The sequence below is a fragment of the Mustela lutreola genome, chromosome 10 (assembly GCF_030435805.1).
Source record: "Mustela lutreola isolate mMusLut2 chromosome 10, mMusLut2.pri, whole genome shotgun sequence".
In the NCBI taxonomy this organism is placed as follows: Eukaryota; Metazoa; Chordata; class Mammalia; order Carnivora; family Mustelidae; genus Mustela; species Mustela lutreola.
This window is the reverse complement of record NC_081299.1, coordinates 30,980,530-31,002,590: the sequence shown is the minus strand read 5'-3', so window position 1 is coordinate 31,002,590 and position 22,061 is coordinate 30,980,530. Positions and strand designations below refer to the sequence as shown.

General features: G+C 42.8%; 1 protein-coding gene across 5 annotated transcripts; it reads right to left on the bottom strand.

The window, feature by feature from the left end:
- Positions 1-3,361: 3,361 nt before the first annotated feature.
- ZFP69 (ZFP69 zinc finger protein) lies at positions 3,362-21,022 on the bottom strand. Of its 5 annotated transcripts, none has more exons than XM_059135417.1 (6): positions 20,270-21,022; positions 18,824-19,453; positions 17,430-17,515; positions 11,908-12,034; positions 11,282-11,380; positions 3,362-4,707 (listed from the first exon to the last, which is right to left on the bottom strand). In XM_059135417.1, the coding sequence occupies exons 2-6, from the start codon at positions 18,948-18,950 to the stop codon at positions 3,575-3,577; spliced, it is 1,572 nt and encodes a 523-aa protein (XP_058991400.1). In that variant the 5' UTR covers positions 18,951-19,453; positions 20,270-21,022; the 3' UTR covers positions 3,362-3,574. The 5 variants fall into 5 exon arrangements, with proteins under 5 accessions (XP_058991400.1, XP_058991396.1, XP_058991399.1 ...); XM_059135413.1 differs by having other exon boundaries at positions 11,267-11,380; positions 20,270-21,021; XM_059135416.1 differs by having other exon boundaries at positions 11,267-11,377; positions 20,270-21,021.
- Between the last annotated feature and the right edge of the window lie 1,039 nt (positions 21,023-22,061).

The window sequence follows — 22,061 nt, the reverse complement described above, 5'->3', positions numbered from 1 at the left end:
TCTGAAATTCCTTCCTCCTTCCATGCTGGGTGCCTGTCCTCCACCTTCACTGCCTCCTTTGCCCTGTCATGCTCAACTGCTTTTGGCTTCTGTCTGGGCACCTGAATGAAGGACTAAAATCTCTACCACAGCCTGGTTTTAGGTCTTACGTAAGAATCTTGCACAGCACTGCTAATGTAAATTACAGTTTTTCTCTCCAGACACTTACCAAAATATGCAACTTTTTTGGTGGGAAGAGATTGTCCTGTGACTTCTACCCATTTCCTGAGGCCTGTGGAAATAAACCTTTATGTACTTAAAGTTATACAGAAAATAGAATAAAATTAATACCAAACTTGAAAAAAAATGATGAGTCCAGATTATAGAAAAACCAGTTGAAATCCCATTTAAGCAGTTAGGACATGCTAACAGCCTAATTAGAGAACTGACAATGGGAACAGAGAGGAAGATAGTGAAGAGATCCCAAATAGAATATATAGGACTTAGTGACTCAGAGAGGTGATGGATGAGGAGGAAGTTTAAACTGGAGAACTGGAAAGAGGGTGGTACCACTCACTGGACTGAGGATACAGATTTTATTGAGATTATGAGTTGGGTTTTGGACATACTTTGAGGGGACTATGGGATATCCAAATGGAGATATTCAGTAGGATGCAGACTATGATGTTCTGGAGTTCAGGAGACATTCCTAAGATACAGATGTAGATTTAAAAAGTGTTGAGATGTTAACAAAATCAGTTAGACAAAATGTTTAGCTTGGGGGAAAGAACATGACTAAAGGACTCGGGCCCAGGGAAGAGCCTTTATGTGATCAGCCTGTAAGATAACCAGAAAGGAGGACAGGCAAAAATAGGCAAAACCAACGGACAGGCTCTTAAGTTATTAAGATCTCCTGAAGCAGTAGCAGATCTAAGAAATAAAACTCAGAATGGCAAAGAACAGTTTCGTATAGCCATTAAGGGTGGGTGTTTGGAAAGCTAGGCTAAACCTGGAGAAAAAATGCTCAAAACACAAGTAAAAGACATGAATAATTAAAGGACATTCTCTGTTTCTTCATCTATAAAGTGGGCTGTTGTGTGTGTTTTTTTTTTTTTTTTAAGATTTTATTTGTGTGAAAGAGGAAGCACAAGCAGGGGGAGTGGCATGCAGAGGAAGAAGCAGGATCCCTGCTGAGCAAGGAGTAAATCAAGGATTCAATCTCAGGACCCAGGGACCATTACCTACGCCAAAAGCAGACACTTAACTGCCTGAACCACCCAGGCATCCCTAAAGTGAGGAGTTCTAATTAAGTGAATTCCTAGACCCTTTCCAGGTCTAAAAATCTGATCCTATGTACTGGTATCCAAGAGTGAGTTGGTTTCTGGAATTCTATGAACAGTAACCCTTTCCGCTCTCTTGCCCCTCCAGACAACACCCCCCCAAGACCACCCACCCAATTCACACCATCCACACGGTTCCCATAGAAGTTCTCTGCCTACCTAGAGGTGGGCACCTGACCTGGCTGGGTCAATATGAGACTTTCCCTAGGATTTTAAAGTTGGAAAGAAGAAAAAGAAGACAGTTATCTTTTTTCTGGATGATGGAAACAATATATATAAAATCTGGAGCTGATGGTAACTGTGATTTGCTACAAGCTGTTAAAAAAAAAAAAAAAAAAAAGACAGAAAAAGCTCCTGTGAGAGGTGGAGAGAAAGCTGCCTGGGTTTTCTCAAGTGCTTCAGGTCCTAGTTCAAGTCTGCTGTTAGAATGTGTTGCAGCCCATGAATTACAGGATACCCCAGTATCTTTCTAACAATACTCCCACTTTAAGACTTAAATCACCCCCAAATGATTTGTGTTATTTGATCAAAGAGTCTCAACTAATCTGTTTAGCCAGAGCCCACATGGGAAAGAGGAAAATAGGAGATGGAACTATAAAGTAGCACTAGTTACAAAGGAGGGCCCAAGTGCCAGGCTTTGGTTTATCATGAGTCGTGGCAATGGGATGGAGATAAGGGGAACTCCATCACTATTTCACAGAATCACTGAACTGTAATACGTTTGGTAAATGTTTACCAAATTGAAAAATGAACACGTACAAAACCATGTGGTCCTAATCTTGGTGCTCTGTTTTCTCAGACATGAGTAATGTTAATTATGCTCTCATTCATTCATTAATGCTTATTAGAAAGTCACACCCTACCTCTTTCCTGTCTTCCTCCGTGTGTTAACTGTAACTTGCTAACATAACCATCCTGTAAAAGGCTGTGTGGTTGATCATCCATGGTACACCCTGCCATCCTGAGTACCCTGACTCAATTGTTCGTGTTCCTCCATCCCATCAGAAGGGCTGCAGCCACAATTTTACTTGCTATGACAAGTGTATTGGCCTCCTCAAAGGGACTCTCACTGATCAGGCAGCTCCAGCCTCAAAATTAGGGACTGGAGTAGTTGGTGGAGAAAGGGTTTCTCCTCCAGCTGAGATTTTGGTGGGCTTGGCTTCAGGAAGATGCAGATTCTTCTCTGGCTCCAGGAACGGAAAGCACCACTCTCCCTGGGGCTGCAGCTCAGCTGGTACTTCTGGGGTAAGTTACTGAGACAAACGGATACTTCTTTGATGATTAAAAGGGCAGATGCTCCAGGACATGCTTCAGCATCAAGTGGGTCCTATAGTTCTCTATCTTGCTGGTAGGAAAATAGATCAGTCCAACCTCTCTATGAAGGCCAGTTTGGCAATATCATCATAAAAATGCACATGCCCTCTAGTAAGATTCCAGTTCTCAAAATTTACCCTACATGTCTACTTACGTGTCTGAGAAATTTAAAAAATGTTTAAGACTATTCATTGCAATAAAAGAATGGAAATCCAAAAGTCCATCCATAGTGGACTGGCTAAATAAATTAAAGTATATCCAAACCACAGAATACTAAGCAGTTGTAAAAAGGAACTATTAGGCACTTTATCCACTAATATGGAATGACTTTCGTGATAAATGGTTAAATGATCAAAGTAAAGTGCAGATGTGTTATGCTTAAAAAGAAAAACTCTTCATTTGTATTCTCTTGGATATAAATACAAAAATCTCTGGAAGGGTGCACACACAAAAAAATTAGTTATAAAAAATGGTTGCCTCTATAAAAAATTTGGGGATGTAGGAAAAGGACTTCCCTTATATGACTGTCTATGCCTTTTAAGCCTTACCCCATTTTTAAGTTTCCCCATTGAAAAAATAAAAGCTTACTTAAAAAATAGGGGTGGTGACATTTTCAACAGTTCATCCCAATTGTTAGTCTATAAATCAGTGAATGGCCATGGAGAACAACTGATCCACCATGAAATCAGTAAGATAACAATTTTGTGTGCACTCTCCATAATGCTGAATTTAATTTGAAGGACATCCTTTATTCTTGATTAAGTACTTTGTATGGAGGTGTTAGTAGATAGTAGTTATTGGTGTACTGTTTATTTACATAATGGGCAAAATTAAAAGCTGGCATCATGATACCAATTACTCAAATTCAGAATCCTGGAATTTAAAAACACAGAATCATTGATTTAGAGCTGGCTTTTGTTCTCATGTTGAGTAATCTATTTTCACACGTTATTTCGAAAGGCATTCCTCCTGTGTATCTCATGGTGTCGGCTAAGTGATGAGTTATAGCTGAAGGCTTTTCCACACTCATTACACTCATAAGGTTTTTCTCCAGTGTGGTGTCTCTGATGTTTCTTAAAGGAGGAATCATGCCGGTAGGCTTTTCCACAGCGGCTGCATTCATACGCTTTCACTCCTGTATGAACAGTTTTATGGTTGCTAAGGTGTATCCTCTGCCTAAAGGCTTTCCCACATTCCTTGCATTTGTAGGGTCTCTCCCCAGTATGGATTCTCTGGTGATGTGTTAGATACGCTCTATGACTAAAGGTTTTACAACACGCGGTGCATGCGTAGGGCTTCTCCCCAGTGTGAATTCTTATGTGTTCACTAAGGTGCCTGACCTGCCGGAAGGTTTTCCCACATTCATTGCACGTAAAGGGTTTCTCTCCAGAATGAGTTCTCAGATGCTGGATCAAGCTGATGTTCTGGCTGAAAGCTTTCTGACATTTATCGCACACGTAGGGTTTCTCTCCAGTGTGAGTTCTGTGATGCTGATTCAGAGATGAGCGATGTCGGAAAGCTTTGCCACATTCTTCACATTCAAAGGGTTTCTCACCAGTATGTATCCTCTGGTGCGTAGTCAGGGATGCACTTTGACTGAAGGCCCTTCCACACTCCTTACACCTGAAAGGCTTTTCACCAGTATGAATTCTCATGTGTTCAGTGAGATGAATGGGTTGTTTGAAGTTTTTTTCACATATGTTACATTCATAGGTTTTTGTTCTTATGTAACTCGGATGATTGATCAGGTCTAACTTGTATTTGTTCCTCTTTCTAGGTGTATCACATTTACGGTGCCTCTGCTCTATAATAACATTTGAACTGACAATATTTTCCCCAAATTTGTTAGTTTCTTGGCCACTCTTCTTGTGGGTCAGGATGGCTTGTCTTCCATCTCTCCCATGGGTTTCCTGGTGGCTTTCTAAGTCACCAGCATATTTAGAGACTTTTCTCAGTGTGGAATAAATGCCATCATCTCTCAGGAACCCTTCCATCATAATGCCATGATAAAACTGTTCCTGTAAAATGCTGTTCTTTGCAGTTGATGCATCGGTTTCTGTTTTAGTCCTCGAGTCTGAAAGAAAGGGAAAGAAATGCAAGTAACCCCTATTCATTATGCTTTGAAAAATCAATTATTGCAATGAGTAGGAAATAGAAATTAGGATAACTACACATATTACGTACGAGGTTCTGATTACAGTTGACCCTTAAACAACATGGCGGTTGGGATACCTACCCCAACACAGTAAAAAAAAAAATCCAAGTATAACTCTTGACTCCCCCCCAGAACTTAACAACTAATAGACTCCTGTTGCCTAGAAGCCTTACTGATAAGTCAATTAATAAATTTTATGTTATATGTATCATACACTACAGTCTTACAATAAGGAGAAAATGTTAAATTATAAGGAAGAAAAAATACATTTATAGTGCTGTGAAAAATCCACACATAAGTGGACCCACGTAGTATAAACCAGTGTTGTTGAAGGATCAACTGCACAACTGAATATGGTGATGCAATCATGGAAGGTAACGGGAAGTTAAGAAACAGTAAATAAGAAAAATGTGTGATTTAATATACAGCATAAAATTTGAGCACATTAGACCTATTCTTTCTAATATTAAATTATGAAATTTCAGAGTGATGGCTTATGAGTATCTTTTTCATTGACAACTACTGTTAGAAAACCATCTCCCCACATGAGCAGCAGCAAGAGAAGCTTGTTCAAAAAATAAGGTACTTTCATAAAAACATTAAGCTTTTAGTGAAGTGTATTAATATTTACATTGTTCTACTTTCTGTGGTTATTAGTCTGTCCCTAGAAAGGAGATTTGTAAGAAATCCTGACTATGTTGCTATTATTGCTATGTTCTATGAAAACATCTTTTATCTTTTTTGAGGGGGAGGGGAGTAACAGAGGGGGAGGGAGAGACAGAATCTTAAGAAGGCTCTACTCCATGCCCAGCGGAACTCAATCTCACAACCCTGAGATCATGACCTAAGCCAAAGTCAAGAGTCAAACACTTAACTGAACCACCCAGGTGCCCCTGGAAGTATCTTTTAACCTTCAGAATTCTGCCTAGCTTTTTTACCTGATAATTTGTTTATATTACCAATGTTTCAACTGACAGATCTGTATCCTGAAAGATATAACTTCTTTTAAGATTTTTTTGTTCAACACAAAAGGATCATTAGTACTTCCAAATTCTTTTTTAAAAGATTTTATTTGAGAGAGAGAGAGTAAGAGAGCACGAGAGGGGAGAAGGTCAGAGGGAGAAGCACACTTCCCGGGGAGCTGGGAGCACAATGCGGGATTCAATCCCAGGACTCCAGGATCGTGACCTGAGCCAAAGGCAGTCACTTAACCAACTGAGCCACCCAGGCGCCCCAGTACTTCCAAATTCTTAATGACTAAAGGCAATAATAGAGTCTATGTTCTGTAGGCTTCTTCTTCTTCTTTTTTTTTTTTTAAGATTTTATTTATTTATTTGACAGAGATCAGTGATCTCTGTCACTGAGCCACCCAGGCGCCCTTCTGTAGGCTTCTTATTCTAGTCCTGAATATGGGAGGCAGAAGAGAAGAGGACAGGGAAAGAGAGATGTTGAAAAAAAGAAAACCCAAGAGAATATATAAACAAATTATTAGAATTAATAATTGTCGGGAGCCAGTACAGGAGGCCTACTCTAAGAGCTGTAAGGGACTGAATATGATTGGCTGTTCATTTAGGTCCACTCTCGCAGGAGGTGCATGAGCACTGCATTTTGATTGGTTAACACTGCCTGTATAAAAACGCATGCACCGAGGGTAGAGGGGAGAAGAAGAAAAAAGCAATTAAAGAAGAAGGTTCGCCGCTATGTGAGTCTCTGAGTCGTTCTTGCGGGCCGAGAGTGACAAGTGGTGCTGAGACCCGGGAATCTCATCGTGAGAGATGCATGGAGTCGGCAACGATCAGGTAAAGAGTGCACCTATTTCTGTCTAGTGACAGGGAAAGTTCCTCAAGTCGAGGACGAGCGTAGAAAGCTTTCCGGGATGGGAAATGAGATGGCTGCAAAGTTCCTAGGATAAGGACGAGAGTAAAGCTTTCCGGGATGGGAAACGAGATGGCTGCAAAGTTCCTAGGATAAGGACGAGAGTAAAGCTTTCCGGTATGGGAAACGAGATGGCCACATATAAAATGCTGGGGCCGCTTTCTGATATCCTTAAAGCAATTGGTACTCCTTTAAAAAATAAAACAGCTCGTTTGTTTTTGAGAGAAGTGGGACAAACGGCTCCCTGGTTTTTGGAAAGGAGCAGAGGAGGGAAATCGCCCAAAAGCCAAAAGGTGAGCAAGATGCAAAAGGAGCTTGCAAAAAAGGAGGAAAAGCTAAAAAAGGCTATGGCGCAGCTCAAAATGCAGGGGGAAGTTATGGCGCAGCTGAAATTAAAAGCGGAAGAAGGAGCTATGGCGCAGTTACAAACAAAGACGGAAGTGGTAGATAACTTAGATCCTGTGCCCACGCGCCCAGCCCCAACAGCGCCACCTTACGAGGGGCCTCCTCCGTATAAACCTTGCTGCACCAAGGCCTGCTATTGTGCGAGCTGCACCGCACGAGTGGCTGCCATAGTAGCCTCTCAGGAGTTTGGGTGGGAACAGGATTCTCCTTCAGTCCTAAAATCCTCACTTACTCTAACTCCACCATTTTTGGCTATAATTATACCTACCAAGACCCGGCGCAAGGCGCGTCAGCTCACCTTCTAGATAGGTGGCTGTTCTGCAACGCTGCACAGGCATGTACAGGCTTGGAAAGCCTTCACTTTATTAATGGGTCTACATGGCGTAACTGTACATACAACTATCACGTAGGCTCTCGATTTGAAACAAATGTTACTTGCAATTGCACCTCAGCTAAGCACGTAAGTTACTCACTAACGCCCGTCTGTGTTAGAGCTCCCTTTCTCTTCATAGTTTTTAATGCTTCTACTATTAACAAGTCATCTAGTCTCTCTTGTGAGTCCCAGAATTGTCTGCTATCAGAATGTTGGAACGCCGTGGTGGGAGACTCGGCAGTAATAGCCAAGATACCGACATACATCCCTATGCCGGTGCAAGTGAATTCCGATAACTTGCCTGTGTTGCTACGGCATAAAAGAGATTTTGGGATAACAGCAGCCATTATTGCAGCTATCGCAGCATCCGCCGCCGCTGCTACTGCTGCCGTAGTAGCGTTGACAACCTCAGTACAGACAGCAGCTGTGCTCAACAACGTCACAGGAATGGTCGCTGAAGCATTGGCTACGCAAGAACAAATTAACGGACATTTGCATGCTGGGATCCTTATTGTAAATCAAAGGGTTGATCTTGTACAGGAACAACTTGATATCCTAGAGTCAATTGTGTCGATAGGATGCATACATAATATGGCCGGACTTTGTATCACCCCTATAGCTCATAACAACTTATCCTTAGCAGCTAACCTCTCTAGACAATTGGGAAATATGCTTAATGGTACCTGGAACCGTCAATTTCAAAATTTAACTAGGCAATTACGAGCTCAAATTATATCCATATATTCTACCAAAGTAACTATTGCACCTGTTAGTGAGTGGAAAAAATGTTACAGCAATCTGTTTAGTTCCTCAAATAGTGGGCCGGACTTGGTGCCATGGCTGTTCTCTTAATCACAGCTAACGTAATAATGTTATATTGGGTGTGTGGCCATGTCCATCGCAATCAACGACAATAACACCTCATGGTTCAAGCCATGATGGCTCTTGAGGCTGGTACCTCCACCCAGATATGGCTAAGCATGCTAGATCGGTAGTCAAAGACGGGTAAGACTGATCCCACACCATAGCAACCTAAGACAGGGGCTCTTCGACCAGGGAGAGTACCCGATGACGGGTAAGCATGTGTGCTGAGGATTGGCAACCTAAGACAGGCACGATCTCAGCCATTATAAATAAATAAAAAAGGGGGAGATGTCGGGAGCCAGTACAGGAGGCCTACTCTAAGAGCTGTAAGGGACTGAATATGATTGGCTGTTCATTTAGGTCCACTCTCGCAGGAGGTGCATGAGCACTGCATTTTGATTGGTTAACACTGCCTGTATAAAAACGCATGCGCCGAGGGTAGAGGGGAGAAGAAGAAAAAAGCAATTAAAGAAGAAGGTTCGCCGGTACGTGAGTCTCTGAGTCGTTCTTGCGGGCCGAGAGCGACAAATAATGGAGGAAAACAAGGTGGCTAGCTATAAGATCAATATATAACATCAAATATGCTATTACACACCACCAACAAACAGAAAACATAATTTAAAAATATACTATCAGGGCACCTTGGTGGCTCAGTTGTTCAAGCATCTGCCTTTGGCTCAGGTCATGATCCCAGGGTTCTGGGACAGAGCCCACACTGGATTCCCTGCTCAGCAGAGAGCCTGTTTCTACCTCTCCCACTGCCTGCCACTCCACCTACTTGTGCTCTCTTTACCTCTCTATCAAATAAGCAAATAAAATACTTAAAATAAGTAAACATATTTTTAAAATATAATATATACATTATCTATGATAGGAAAATATAAGGTCTTCAAGATGAACCTAAAAGATGTAATTTGAAGGAAAACCTTCATAGGGAAAATACTGAAAATTTATTTTTTAAAACGTTAGGAAATACCAATAAATGGAGCAATATACCATGTTTCTGGAATAATAAAATTCAGTTATCATAATATTAATTCCCCCCAAAGTTGATCTATAAATCCACTTCTATTCCAATCAAAATACCACTGGAGTATTTGTGCACATGCACATACTGTGTGTGTGTGTGTGTGAAATCTGATGCACTCATTTATATAGAAAAAGCAAGAGGCTAAGAATAACCTGGACAACTTTGAAGAACAAAATGGGAGAACTAACTCTATCAAATGTGCAGTTTCACAATGAAATACAGTAATTAGCTTGCCATTAGAGTAGGGCTAGAATAGAAAAACAGAACAGAATGCAGAGTGCCTACAACAGAACCAAGTATATAAGGAAGCTTGAGAAGTAACAGAGTGTCATTAACTATTAAATAAATAGTTCCTGGACTGATCATCCATGTGGAAAAAGTCAAAGTAGATCCTCACCTCATACTACATATAAAATAATTCCAGGTGAATTAATTCCAAATATGAATATCCAAATTTTAAAAATTTAAGACAATAAATATTACATTATTTTTCTATGATCCAGAAAAGAGATAATAATAGAAAATTGGCAAAGGACATAAACAATTTACATACGAGAATTCTAGATGGTCAATAAACATGAAAAGTATGCTCCTCTTACTAGTAATCAGGAAAATGAAAGACACAACAAGATACCATACTCATCCATAAATTCACAATAATTTTATTTATTTATTTATTTTTAAAAAACTTTACTTATTTGAGGGGTGCTGTCAGAGGGGAGAAAGAATCTGGAGCAGATTCCACACTGAGTGTTGAGTCTGAGATGGGCCTGATTCCACGGCCCTGAGATCCTGACCTGAGCTGAAATCAAGAGTCGGATGTTCAACTGACTGAGCCACCCAGGCACCCTTACGATAATTTTAAAATTTGCTCTGGAAACTCTTAAAGCTTGCTGATTGGAGTACAAATTGATGCAACTGCTTTGTAGCGCAACAAAATGAAGGTGCATATATACCATGACCCAACAATTTTGCTCCCACCAGACATCTCAGAAATCCTTGCCTATGTACACAGGAAGACACTGCATCTTGGTAACCCTCAATCTCAGAAACAATATAAATGCATATTAATAGGAAAATGGCTAAATAAATTGTGGTTTATTGATTCAATGGAAGAAAAGAACTAGAGCAACACAAATAGCAACCATGTTGAATGAGAGAAGTAAGTAGAAGTATATACACGATTTATTGAAAGAATAAGAACATGCAAAACAAAATTATATATTGTTTTGGGATATACACATGTAATAAAAGTATGAAGACATGTATGAAAATGACTATATTTAAACTCTGAAGAGCTAGTTATTTGAAAAGGTAAGGGTCACAGTAGGGCTTCAACTCTTTTTTATCTTAATCTAGTTGGAAGCTACATAGAAGTTTGTTACAATGTTCTCTATCCCTTACTGAACACCTAAAATATTTCATAGTAAAACAAAATTTAAGGAGATGGTTAAGGACCACTGAATTTGGGGAGAAAGTATCCTGTGGTGATTTCTCTTGCAAGAATTTTCATACAGTAGTTACAAAAATACAAAAGACACATGAGTTTAAAAGAGACTGAGAATCAAAGCTGAAACTGTAAAATGGAAGTTAGCAAAAAGTGGAAATAGAATGCAAGAGAGAAAATTAAAGAACTGTCAAATGCAGTGAGACTCCTGAAAAGAGGTGTTTCCTGTGAGGAGAGACCATGCACAAACTTACTGCTTAGAAAAAGGAGCTTTCAATTCAGAGGTCAGGATACTGAAGAAAAGAGGGAAAGTCAAGTTTAACCTTAATGAAGACAAGATTCCCTTCCCTCCAACTGTGAAGAGACTGTTGCAAGGCCAGGGGAAAGAAACGGAGGGGGGGGTGAAGTCAGGTTTAGCGCATGTCCTGTCCAGGGGCTGTGGGAAGAATTCAGGGACTCGAGCCTACATATTAAAATGTACTACCTGTCTTAGTCTCACCGGAACTGGGATCTTCTGGGCCTTCTTTCTCTGTCATCCATGGTTCTTGTCCTTTCTCCAACTGGGATATCACACTAGGTTTGGAAAGTTGATATCCTGCTTATAAAGTAAAAAAAAGAAGAAGAAGAAGAAAAAGAAGCATGAATGCTTATGTTGGGTTCTAAGAGCCATCCCCAGAATGTCATTCTAGTCCTCTGATATTCAGGGTCTCTAAAGATGTAAAGGGGCACCACAGAATATATTTCTATTCTATCTCTACCAAGTAAAGCTGTATCCCCAAGGAATGAGACATCTCTAATACAAAACCCAAGGCAAGGGGCTCCTGGGTGGCTCAGTGGTTTGGTGCCTCTGCCTTCGGCTCAGGTCATGACCCCTGGGATCGAGCCCCACATTGGGCTCTCTGGTCAGTGGGGAGCCTGCTTCCTCTCTCTCTCTCTCTCTCTGCCCGATTCTCTGCCTACTTGTGATCTCTGCCTGTCAAATAAATAAATAAAATATTTTTTAAAAAAAGAAAAGAAAGAAACCCAAGGCCAAACTCCAGGGAATCCACAACATTTGATAATTTAGAAATAATGACTCTCCTATAATGGGCAGGTTTTCTGGGTGACTGTCTCACCCGTCCTTACCCACTGAGACCAAGTTCCCATAGTTCTCCAGCATCACCTCCCGGTACAGATTCCGGTGAGCAAGGGGCAGTTGTCCCCATTCCTCCTGGGTGAAGTCCACGGATATGTCCTTGAAGGTCAACAGTTCCTAGAATATTGAATATATTCCTTTTCAGACAGAGTCCACCTCCATCAAGGTCCAAGGAGTTCTGAGAGAATTCTAAGTTCTGAGAGATTCTAAACTAGTCCTACTGAAAGCCTCCTCTGGAAATGGTTGAAAATCCTCTAGAGATTATCATCAATAAATACTTAGAAAAACAGATGGTCATACGTGTCTTCGAAAAAAATTAAGCAGGATAAGGGAGGAACATGGAGAACATGGTGAGGGGAGAGGACGATTTTCTATGCAGGATGGTAAGGGAAGGTCTCTCAAAAAAAGTGGTATCTGATCAGAGACATGAATTCAGTGAGGGAGAGCTCTGTGGAGATCTGAAGGGACAGCATTCCAGGCAGGTACAAAGGACCTAAAGAGAGCATCCTTAGCTTGTCTCAGGAATAGGAGAGTGAGCATCAATGGCGGAGGGTGGTGAAGGAAGGAGTAGGAGATGAGATTAGAGAGGCTTCGGAGTGGGGAGGGAAGGAGAGAGAGGCTTTCAACCCTTACTGTCATGAAACCAATGCATTCCTGCTGAGCTTACATTCTGGGGCCCCACTGGAGTTTAATGCAAAGATGATTAAAGCCATCTGGAACTGCAGTCTGACCCCCTTCCTAGCTCAAATACTCGAAGATCTAAAAAAGATCAGTGCCCCTCCACCCCAGCTGTGGTGGCACGGGCTTCTGTAGTTGGGGTTAATCGGAAGCGAACTCACCAAATAAAAGTTACCTCAGCCAGAGCTCTAGGGGGAATATGAATAATCAGGCCCTCACCTTAACCACCAGACAGAGGAAAGGGCTTAGTCTCCTGGAAATAAACAGAACTAAACAAACTATATTTCATCCCCCACTGTCCTTTAATACCCAATATCTGAACTACTAAAAAAAAAAACAAAAAAAAACAAAAAAAAAAACCTGTTACACATGTGAAGGAGGAAGAAATCTGATCTAGAATCAAGAAAACAAAAATCAATATAAGTAAACCCATAGGTGACCAAGTCATTGGAATTAGCAGACAAGAAGTTTAAAGCAATTATTAAAATATATGTTAAAAATTTACAGTAAAGTATGGATAGAAGGGCACCTGGGTGGCTCAGTTGGTTAAACATCCGACTCTTGATTTTAGTTCAAGTCATGATCTCAGGGTCGTGAGATCATGCCCAATGTCGGGCTCTGTGCTGGGCATGGAGCCTGCTTGAGAGCCTCTGAGATCTCTCCCTTTCCCTCTGCCCCTTCCTGCCCCTGCTTGCTCTCTCACTCAAAACAAATAAATAAATAAATAAAGGTTAGAATAGCTGAAAACACGGGAAATTGAGGAAGAGAGAAAAATGCTAAAGAATTAAATGAAAATTCTACAAATGAGAAAAATCCACTGAACAGACTTAGTGGCAGATTGAACCCTGACAAAGACAAGATCTGTGAAACTTGAAACTCAAGAGGTCAATAGATATTATCCAAACTGAAGCAAGAGGAAAAAACAAATAACCCAGGATAATACCAAGTGGTTTAATATACATGTAATTAGAACCTCAGGAGATAAAAGAATGGGCAGAAAAAATACTAAGAAACAAAGGCTGAAAATTTTCCAAATTTGACAGAAAAAAAAAAAAATCTAGCCACAGATCCAAGAAGCTCAGCAAACCCCCAAAAGAATAAATTCAAAGAAAATCATCCCTAGGCACATCGTAGAAAAACTGCTGAAAGGCAAAGACAAAAGGGAAGATCAGAAGAAGGCAGGAAAGGAGGAACAGAAAAACAAGAGAAGATGGTATAAACAAACAGAAAGGCATGTCACCTAAAGGGAGAGAATAGTAACAGCTGACTTTTTATTCAAAACAGTATAAGCTAAAGGATCATGGAACACTTTAAAGTGCTGAAAAGAAAAAAAAAGGCACCCTACAGTTCTACATCCAGCAGAATCTTCTCAAGGAGGAAGACAACAGGAAAAGACAACCGGGCTTTTTTTCCCTTTACTTAATTTCTTTTTCCTTTAAAGATTTTATTTATTTGAGAGAGAGAGAGTGAGTGCACGTGAGCATGAGTGGGGAGGAAGGGCAGAGAGAAAGGGAGAAGCAGGCTCCCTGCAGAGCAAGGAGCACAACATGGGGCTCAATCCCAGGATCCTGGGTCCATGACCTGTGCTGAGGGCAGACGCTTAACTGACTGAGCTACCCAGGCACCCCTTCTTTTCTTAGTATCTTAAGAAAAATTTACTATTAAAAATAAAAATAAGAGGGGAATGTGCTCTCAGTGGGGAGCCTACCTGATTCTCTCTCTCCCTCTGCCCCTCTTCTCCGCTTGCATGCACACGTGTAAACTCTAACATAAAAAAATAAATCTTTTTTAAAAATAAAAATAAGAACAATGTACTGTGGAGCTTATAACATGTGAAGTGAAATGTATAACAATATACAAAGAATGGGAATGAGTAATTGGAAATACGAGGTTTTCATACCATATGTGAAATAGTGTAATAGTAATTCAACTGTGACACGTTAATAATGTGTATTGTAATGGCCAGGACAACCACTAAACGCAAATCAAACAAGTATAGCTAAAAAGCATTCAGGGGATATAAAGTGGAATACTAAAAAACTATGCAATCCAAGAGGATGCAGAAGAGGGTCAAAGAAACAAAGATGCGTGAACAGCAAACGAAGACCAAGAATAACACTTAAATCCAACCATATCAAGGATTATGGTAACTGTAAATGCATGAAACAAGCAAGACATGGCTATGTGGAAAGTCGCACTCTAAATATAAAGACGCAGATAAGGTTAAAAGCAAAAGAATTGAAAAAGCTATGCCCTACAAGCAGTAACTAAAGGAACACTGGAAGAACTATAGTTAAATTAGACAAAGCAGACCTAGGAGAAGGAATATTACAAGCCATACAAAAGACACAGCTTATAAACTGTCAGTTCATCAAGGAGGCAACCTTTGGGGCGTCTGGGTGGCTCAATGGGTTAAGACTCTGCCTTTGGCTCAGGTCATGATCTCAGGGTCCTGGGATCAAGCCCCGCATCAGGCTCTCTGCTCAGCAGGGAGCCTGCTTCCCCCACCCCTGCCTGCCTCTCTGCCTACTTGTGATCTTTCTCTGTCAAATAAATAAATAAAATCGTAAAAAAAAAAAAAAAAAAAGAAGGCAACCATCCTAGGCATTAATGCATCTGATAACAGAACCCAAAACAGAGCTGACAGAACTAAAGGGAGATAGAGACAAAACCACAATATAGATTTTAATATTCCTTTCTCAGTAACTGATACAAGTGGGCAGAAATGTATCAAGGATTCAGATTGGAACAACCTATTTAGCCAACTTAAACTAACAGACATTTATAGAACACTATAACTATCAACCGCAGAATATAAATTCTTTTTTAAACTTTTTATTTTGAGATATAGATTCCCATAGAGTTGTAAGAAATAACACAGACACACATAGTGAAAAGAAGGGGAACAAGAACGCCAGTGTCCACAATAGCCAAACTGTGGAAGGGGCTGAGATGCCCTTCAACAGATGAATGGATAGAGAAGATGTGGTCCATATACACACTAGAATATTACTAGAATATTACTCTGTCATTAGAAAGGATGAAGACCTACCATTTGTATCAACATGGATGGAACTGGAGGGTATTATGCTAAGTGAATGAGTCAAACCAAGAAAGACAGTTATCATGTGGTTGAACTCATATGTGGAACATAAGGAATAGCACAGAGGACAATAGGGGAAGGGAGAGAAAACTGAATGGGAAGAAATCAGAGAGGGAGACAAACCATGAAAGACTCTGGACTCTGGGAAACAAGCTGAGGGTTGCAGAAGGGAGGGTGGGGTGGGGGATGGTGTGAGGTGATGGGCATTAAGAAGGGCACGTGATCTGATGAGCAATGGGTGTTATACACAACTAATGAATCAGTGAACACTACATCAAAAACTAGTGATGTACTATACGTTGGCTAATTGAACTTAATAAAAAAAATATTATTCTGGGTGAAAAAAAAATAACACAGAGATCCCATGTACTCTCTACTCAGAATGAAGCAAAGGTTTGATTGGAAAGGGGCCTGAGGGAACTTCCTGAGATGATGGAAATGGTCTATATTTTGGTTACAGGGTACATACACATGCCCAAATAGAACTATACACTTTCTTAACTATATTTTCCTATACTTAAATTGTAGCTCCATTTTTTTAAAAATTTCATCTTTTCCTAGCACTAAGAATCCCATCAGTTTTTTGATAAATGTCGAGAGGCAAGGAATTTCAGACTGTACAATGTAAAGATACTCTTTAAACAATTAGATTATTGTAACTTCTTCCTTACTGCTGTAAATAACTCTGAAATGCATTTCCATCCTAGAAGGAATCAGCATCTGAATCAGCTGAGGAAACTGGGATTGTAAGCAGCTAGAAAAAATGGCCCCTGATCGCCAAGCAAATAAACACAAGAGCAAAGTTCAAATCCTGTACCATCTAACTTCAGAACCCAAGTTCTTTTCACTTAAAACTCTTCTGTCATTGAAAAACATCTGATCTTTAACAGTCTTCCTTTCTCATTCATTCTACAATTTTCCTCCTGTTTCTCCTATCCTTCCAGGAGGCAGTGAGGACAGCCCGTGAAAACTGCCCACCCTGTCTGAAGCATGCGCTGTGTGGCCAGACCACTTCTTCCCCATTCGCTTCTCCTTTGGTTGAAGTGTGACCTCTGTTCCTAATACTCAAGTTCACCAGTGACACGTGTTTGGCACATAAGAATGTCAGAAACTTCTTCTCTCTTAGCAAAGTTTGTTTCTGAATACTCAAAATACTCCAAAAATATTGAATATGAAATACTGAATATTAAATACTCAAAAAATTGATGTACATCTTAGACTCCAAGTAATATCTGTTCATTTTTAGGGGCTAGAATTCGATCAGTCGTTTCACTTTCTCTACAGAAATCAGCACAGCGTTAAATCTAGATGTTGGTCACAAACAAGAGTTAATAGGAGGGAAGTGGGGCACCTGGGTGGCTCAGTGGGTTAAAGCCTCTGCCTTCAGCTCAGGTCATAATCCCCGGGTCCTGGGATCGAGCCCTATGTTGGGCTCTCTGCTCAGCCGGGAGCCTGCTTCCTCCTCTCTCTCTGCCTGCCTCTGTGCCTACTTGTGATCTCTGTCAAATAAATGAATAAAATCTTAAAAAAAAAAAAAAAAAAAAGGAGGAAAGCTACCATGAGTAGGGGAATGGCCACCAGTGCAGCCCAGTTTTCTGTATAAGAGCTCCCTATGTTGAATCTGTTAGCCTCAACACCCTCTCACACTTAAAAAAAAAAAAAAAAAAAAAGGCAAGTTAAAGCCCTAAAAACCAAACAGCATGTCAAGAAAATGAAAGGAAACCAACCCACCTGGGATTCTGCTGCTCGGGACCCAGACGTGACTTCATCCTTCAAACTTTCTTCCTGGGTCTCATCAGCATCCTGAGACAGCAGCGCTAAAGAAGGGAAAGAGCTATGAGGCATGCATCTCCTCATAGATCCCAAATAGAAAAACTGCCTCCAGATCTGCTGAACACGGCTTTTCTCTCAAAACATTCACAAAGAGGGACACTTAGGGCAACTCAGAGCAGTCGGAGCCTCCTTAACGAGGAGGGTCCACAGTGCGTTGCTCTGGGCATTAACATGTCCCAGTGGTCAACGCTGGTCCAAAAGCACAGATCTATCAGGCCACTCCTCTGTTTCAAAGGTTCTGACAAGAAAGAAAAATCCAAACACTTACCATCGCCTTTAAGGTGCTCTACGACTCACCAGAAGCATCCTTTCCCGGCGTGTTTCTGCTATCCACCATCCTTCATCCATCCTACACATACGCTGACCACATTCTTGGCCCTCAGTCAGACTAGGACAGTACCCACTCTCTGAACCATTCTTTAAGGCAGTCATTTCTGTACCCTTCCCCAAATCGTCCACAAGAAATTTAGACATCTTTCAAGGCCCAAGTCAATGCTATCTGCTTTGTGAAAATTTCTCCAATAAATACAATCAAAAGTATGTTTCCCGTCTCTTGTCTTCCAAAAGAAGTTTACCATAGCACTTTCTTAGGCTAGTTTCTATTATTTTGACCTGGATATGTGTCCATCTCCATCAATTAATAATAAGTATTGGAGATCATTATTCATTTTGCCATCGGTCAAGATCCTTAGCAAGGTCCCTGCCTGCTGCAGCGAGAATCGGTATCAGTTGGACTTGAAGTGTTAAAGGCATGAACTAAGAGACCACGTGGGACACATAAATTCCTGTGTCCATGTATCTGTCCTGACCAGACCACCAGATAATGTGTAACCTTGGACTTGTTTCCCACTGACCTCCTATAAATTGAGAATCATCAAGCATGTCATTCCTTCCTCTCAGAAGAAAAGAAAGGCTCCTTTTGAAAAACATTGGCTTTGGGCCAGAATGACCAAAACTTATGAAGGAAGACTTTGGGAGGGCATTAGGGAGTGGAAACCTTTGACCCCACTGTCTGGGAATCCTATATACTTGGGAGCCACTGTTGTGTGCTGGATCTGAGGACTGGAGACAGGAGCAGCATGGAGCACATGGAAACAAGGAGCCCATGCTGAGAGCCCCACATTTCCTCTCATAGCGATCCCCTTCCCGAAAGTCACAAGCATGAACCCCAAAGACCTGCTTTCCCCCAATTTTCTCCCCAAGAGACCACCTCAGCGAAGTGTGTACCTATCTTTTCACACACAAAATGTGAATTCTTCTTTCCCCATTCCCCTCCATCAGCCTATTCTCACCTTCTCCTTCAAACATCTTAGTCACATCCTCCCACAAGGGTGCCACCTCCTTGGCCTTCTTTGGATGGCGTAGCTTCACCCAGGTGCTGGCCTCCGTGGGCAGGGTGATCAGGAGCTGCTGTAGCATGATGCTGCCCACCCGACAGAACTTGTCCACTTCTGGTGAGAAAAACCGCCAGAGCCTCTATTGAAAGTCTTCACAGGTGTGTCGTCTCCTCTGAGCACAATCTCCTGCCCTTGGAACTTTGGTGTGTCCCTGTGCCCACCAGAGGCTGTGGGCTCCTAGAGGCTCAGGTGACTTTAACTCTGAAAAACTGACTTCTCTCTTAGATTAAGTACAGCCACCCTGGGAGGCAGCCATTTGAGTAGGTTTGAGTGCATGCCTCTATATTCTTCTAGAGGAGCAAAAGGCAGAAGAGGAATCCAGAAGCACCCAACACACAGCCAGAATTCCAGAACGTGCGAAAATATATTTCAAACTGCAAAAGATCCAAAAACAAAGATTTGGCATCAATGTGGGAATAAGTATGATCAATGCTCTTGGATGCGGCTGTCTCCCAGTTCCATATGCACATACAAGCGTAGACGCTGCCTTGACGTCCCTCTTTGTGAGTTGCATGCATCTTCTGCCTGGATACAGGTTTTGGAGTTAAGAGAGCAAGCTTTGAAATCAGACAGCGTGGGCTAGCATCCTGACACTTGGACTTAAAAGCTCTAAGGCATTTCAACTCTCTGAGCTTCAGTTTCTTCATCTATAAAATGGGGATAGCAATTCTACTTTATAGCGCTGTAATACTAATTGAAACAATGTCAGGCATGCAGAAAACCCGTAATAAATATTACTATAAACCTTTTGTTTTAATGCTGCATCACAGCATTATCTTTTCAAACTACTTTTTAAAAACAACTAGGGACTTCAATTTAAAATTCAAGTTTCATAAGGCTGGAATAATCACACAGCTGCATGTTCACATGCCCAAAAAGCGCCAGACATATCCCCACCCACGCAGATGGCCAGCAGCTCGCAAGTCCTTCTAACCTGTTAAGATGCCTCCTGGTTTCAGACATGTTAAAATGGGGGAGGGGGATGTTCAGACGGAGGAAGTACAGTACACGGAGTATCATGAGGACTACTGCAGAACTGTTTGTAACAGGAAAATCTGGAAACAACTCAAATCTATCATCCCAACCAACGCCCCGGGGTTCGAGCAGGTGCCTCCGCAGCGACCTGGTCCAGCACATTTGGCTCCCCACGCACAGTCCGAGTTCCGAGCAAAGGGAGCCGGCCCAACTTTTTGAAGTTTGTGAGGAAGGGTACGTAGTTTACGGGCCCCCCACTCGGCCCCAAACTGAGCCCGCTCGATGCACAGAAAGGAGCTGCATCCCGCGGGCTGGAGCACGTGGAAATATCCTGCCCCGAATACAGAAAAGTAAACGTCTAGTTACCAAAGTGGGGAAACTTTCCAAGCATCATTTAGAAGCTGGCCCTCCTCACTGCTCCTGGCTGTGTCTCCCCGGGACAGAGGCTGCGGCCCCTCGAAGCCTCAGCAGCTCGGCCCTGGACGCTGCTGGGATCAGGGACGCAGCCGCAAGAGCGCTCGCTCCCGAAGCTTTCCGCGCCACAGGGTGTCTCTTCGGTGGATCCCGAGGTAGCAGATTTTGTTCTTCCCCAGCCCTCCTAGACCACATGTCCCCGCTCACCAACGATTCTCCAAAACACGCCCCCACGTTCCCGCGGGCTCCCAAAGGAAGCCCGCGGGACCTCGGCCTCCGCCCCGGACGCGGGGTTTCTCCCGGCCGCCCGCGGAGCCTGCCTAAGGCCGGCCTTCGCACCGCATCGCGCCGCCGCCCTCCCAGGAGGCCTTCCGCGGCCGCGCGCCGGGGAGCGGGGCTCCGCGGGCCGCAGTGGGAGGGCTGCCCGGACCCGGCTTCTCCCAGATACGGGCGAGGTTACACCTCGCGGGCTGTCGCTCTGACGCCGGGCCGGCGGCGGCCGACTCCACCCGCCGCCCCGCCTCGTGGGCCGCAGCCCCGGGTGGCCTGGCGCCTTCGTCCTCCCGCCGCGCCCCGCCGTTGCCCGCGGCGCCAATTGCCCCGGCGCCGCCCCGCTCGGCCCCGCACCGGTCACCACAAACAGCTGCGCAGCCACCCTCTCAGCGCGCGCGTCTTCCGGCGGCTCTGCACGCCCCGCCGCGGGCTCCGCCCACGAGGGGCCGCCCCGAGACCGCCCTCTCCCGGGAAGCCGGCGCGCCCGAAAACCCGGAGCCGGAGCGACGGAGCGCGCCCGGGGAGCCCAGACCCAGGGGCAACCGCCAGCCCTCCCACTGTGGGCGGGGCCAGCCGGCAGCCGGAGGGACCACGTGGCCCGCCCGCTCCTCCGGTGGGGGGAATCCCTTCTTTGTCATTCTGTCATTCATTCGTTCCGCAACTATCTGGAGTGTCTACCATCGGCCCTGCATTGTCACGGGTTCTGAGCATAGAGCAGTTATCAAAATGGTCCCTGTTCTCTTGGTTCTTCATTCGTGAGGAGTTAAATAGATAATAATGTTGAGCAGAAATTCAACCCAGTGCAGCTGAAGATCTAACAGGCTTTATTGATTCATGAATGGGGTAGCATTCCCATCTAGCAAGTAGAGGGGAGCACTACAAGTTGTTTGAAATAGAAGGTTTTTGGTGGGGGGAGGGGACCACAAGGAAGTTATTAGCAAAAGAAAAAAAAAAGGATAGTTCCAGGTAAGGTCACCTTCTTTTAAGGGTTAGAGCTGGGAATCTAATTAGGTGGATTACCTCATTTACCTTTGGGGGATGGAGAGGGCCCTTGTGTCATATTAGCTCAGTGGTGCCAGATCACAAAATTCCTGGATGACTTGTTAAGACTATATTTTGGGGGGTGATTGGAATTGCAATTAGCTTAGCTATTAAGTCCTGGTTTAATGACTTGACCTCAGTGGCCCCATTTTGAGTCTGTGGTTTTCTTTTTAACAATAAAAACTAGAAAAATCAATATCATCCCAGCTGATGGTAAGGGCTATGAGGGAGCAGCCTGTGGAAATAGGATAATGAGGACTTTGTCTTTCTGATAATAGTGGAGCTAGAATATTTATATTAACCCATCTCAGAAAACAATAACATAAAAACTGAAGTCTGGGGGCGCCTGGGTGGCTCACTCAATTAAACATCCGATTCATGGTTTTGGCTCAGGTCATGATCTCAAGGTTGTGAGATCAAGCCCCACATC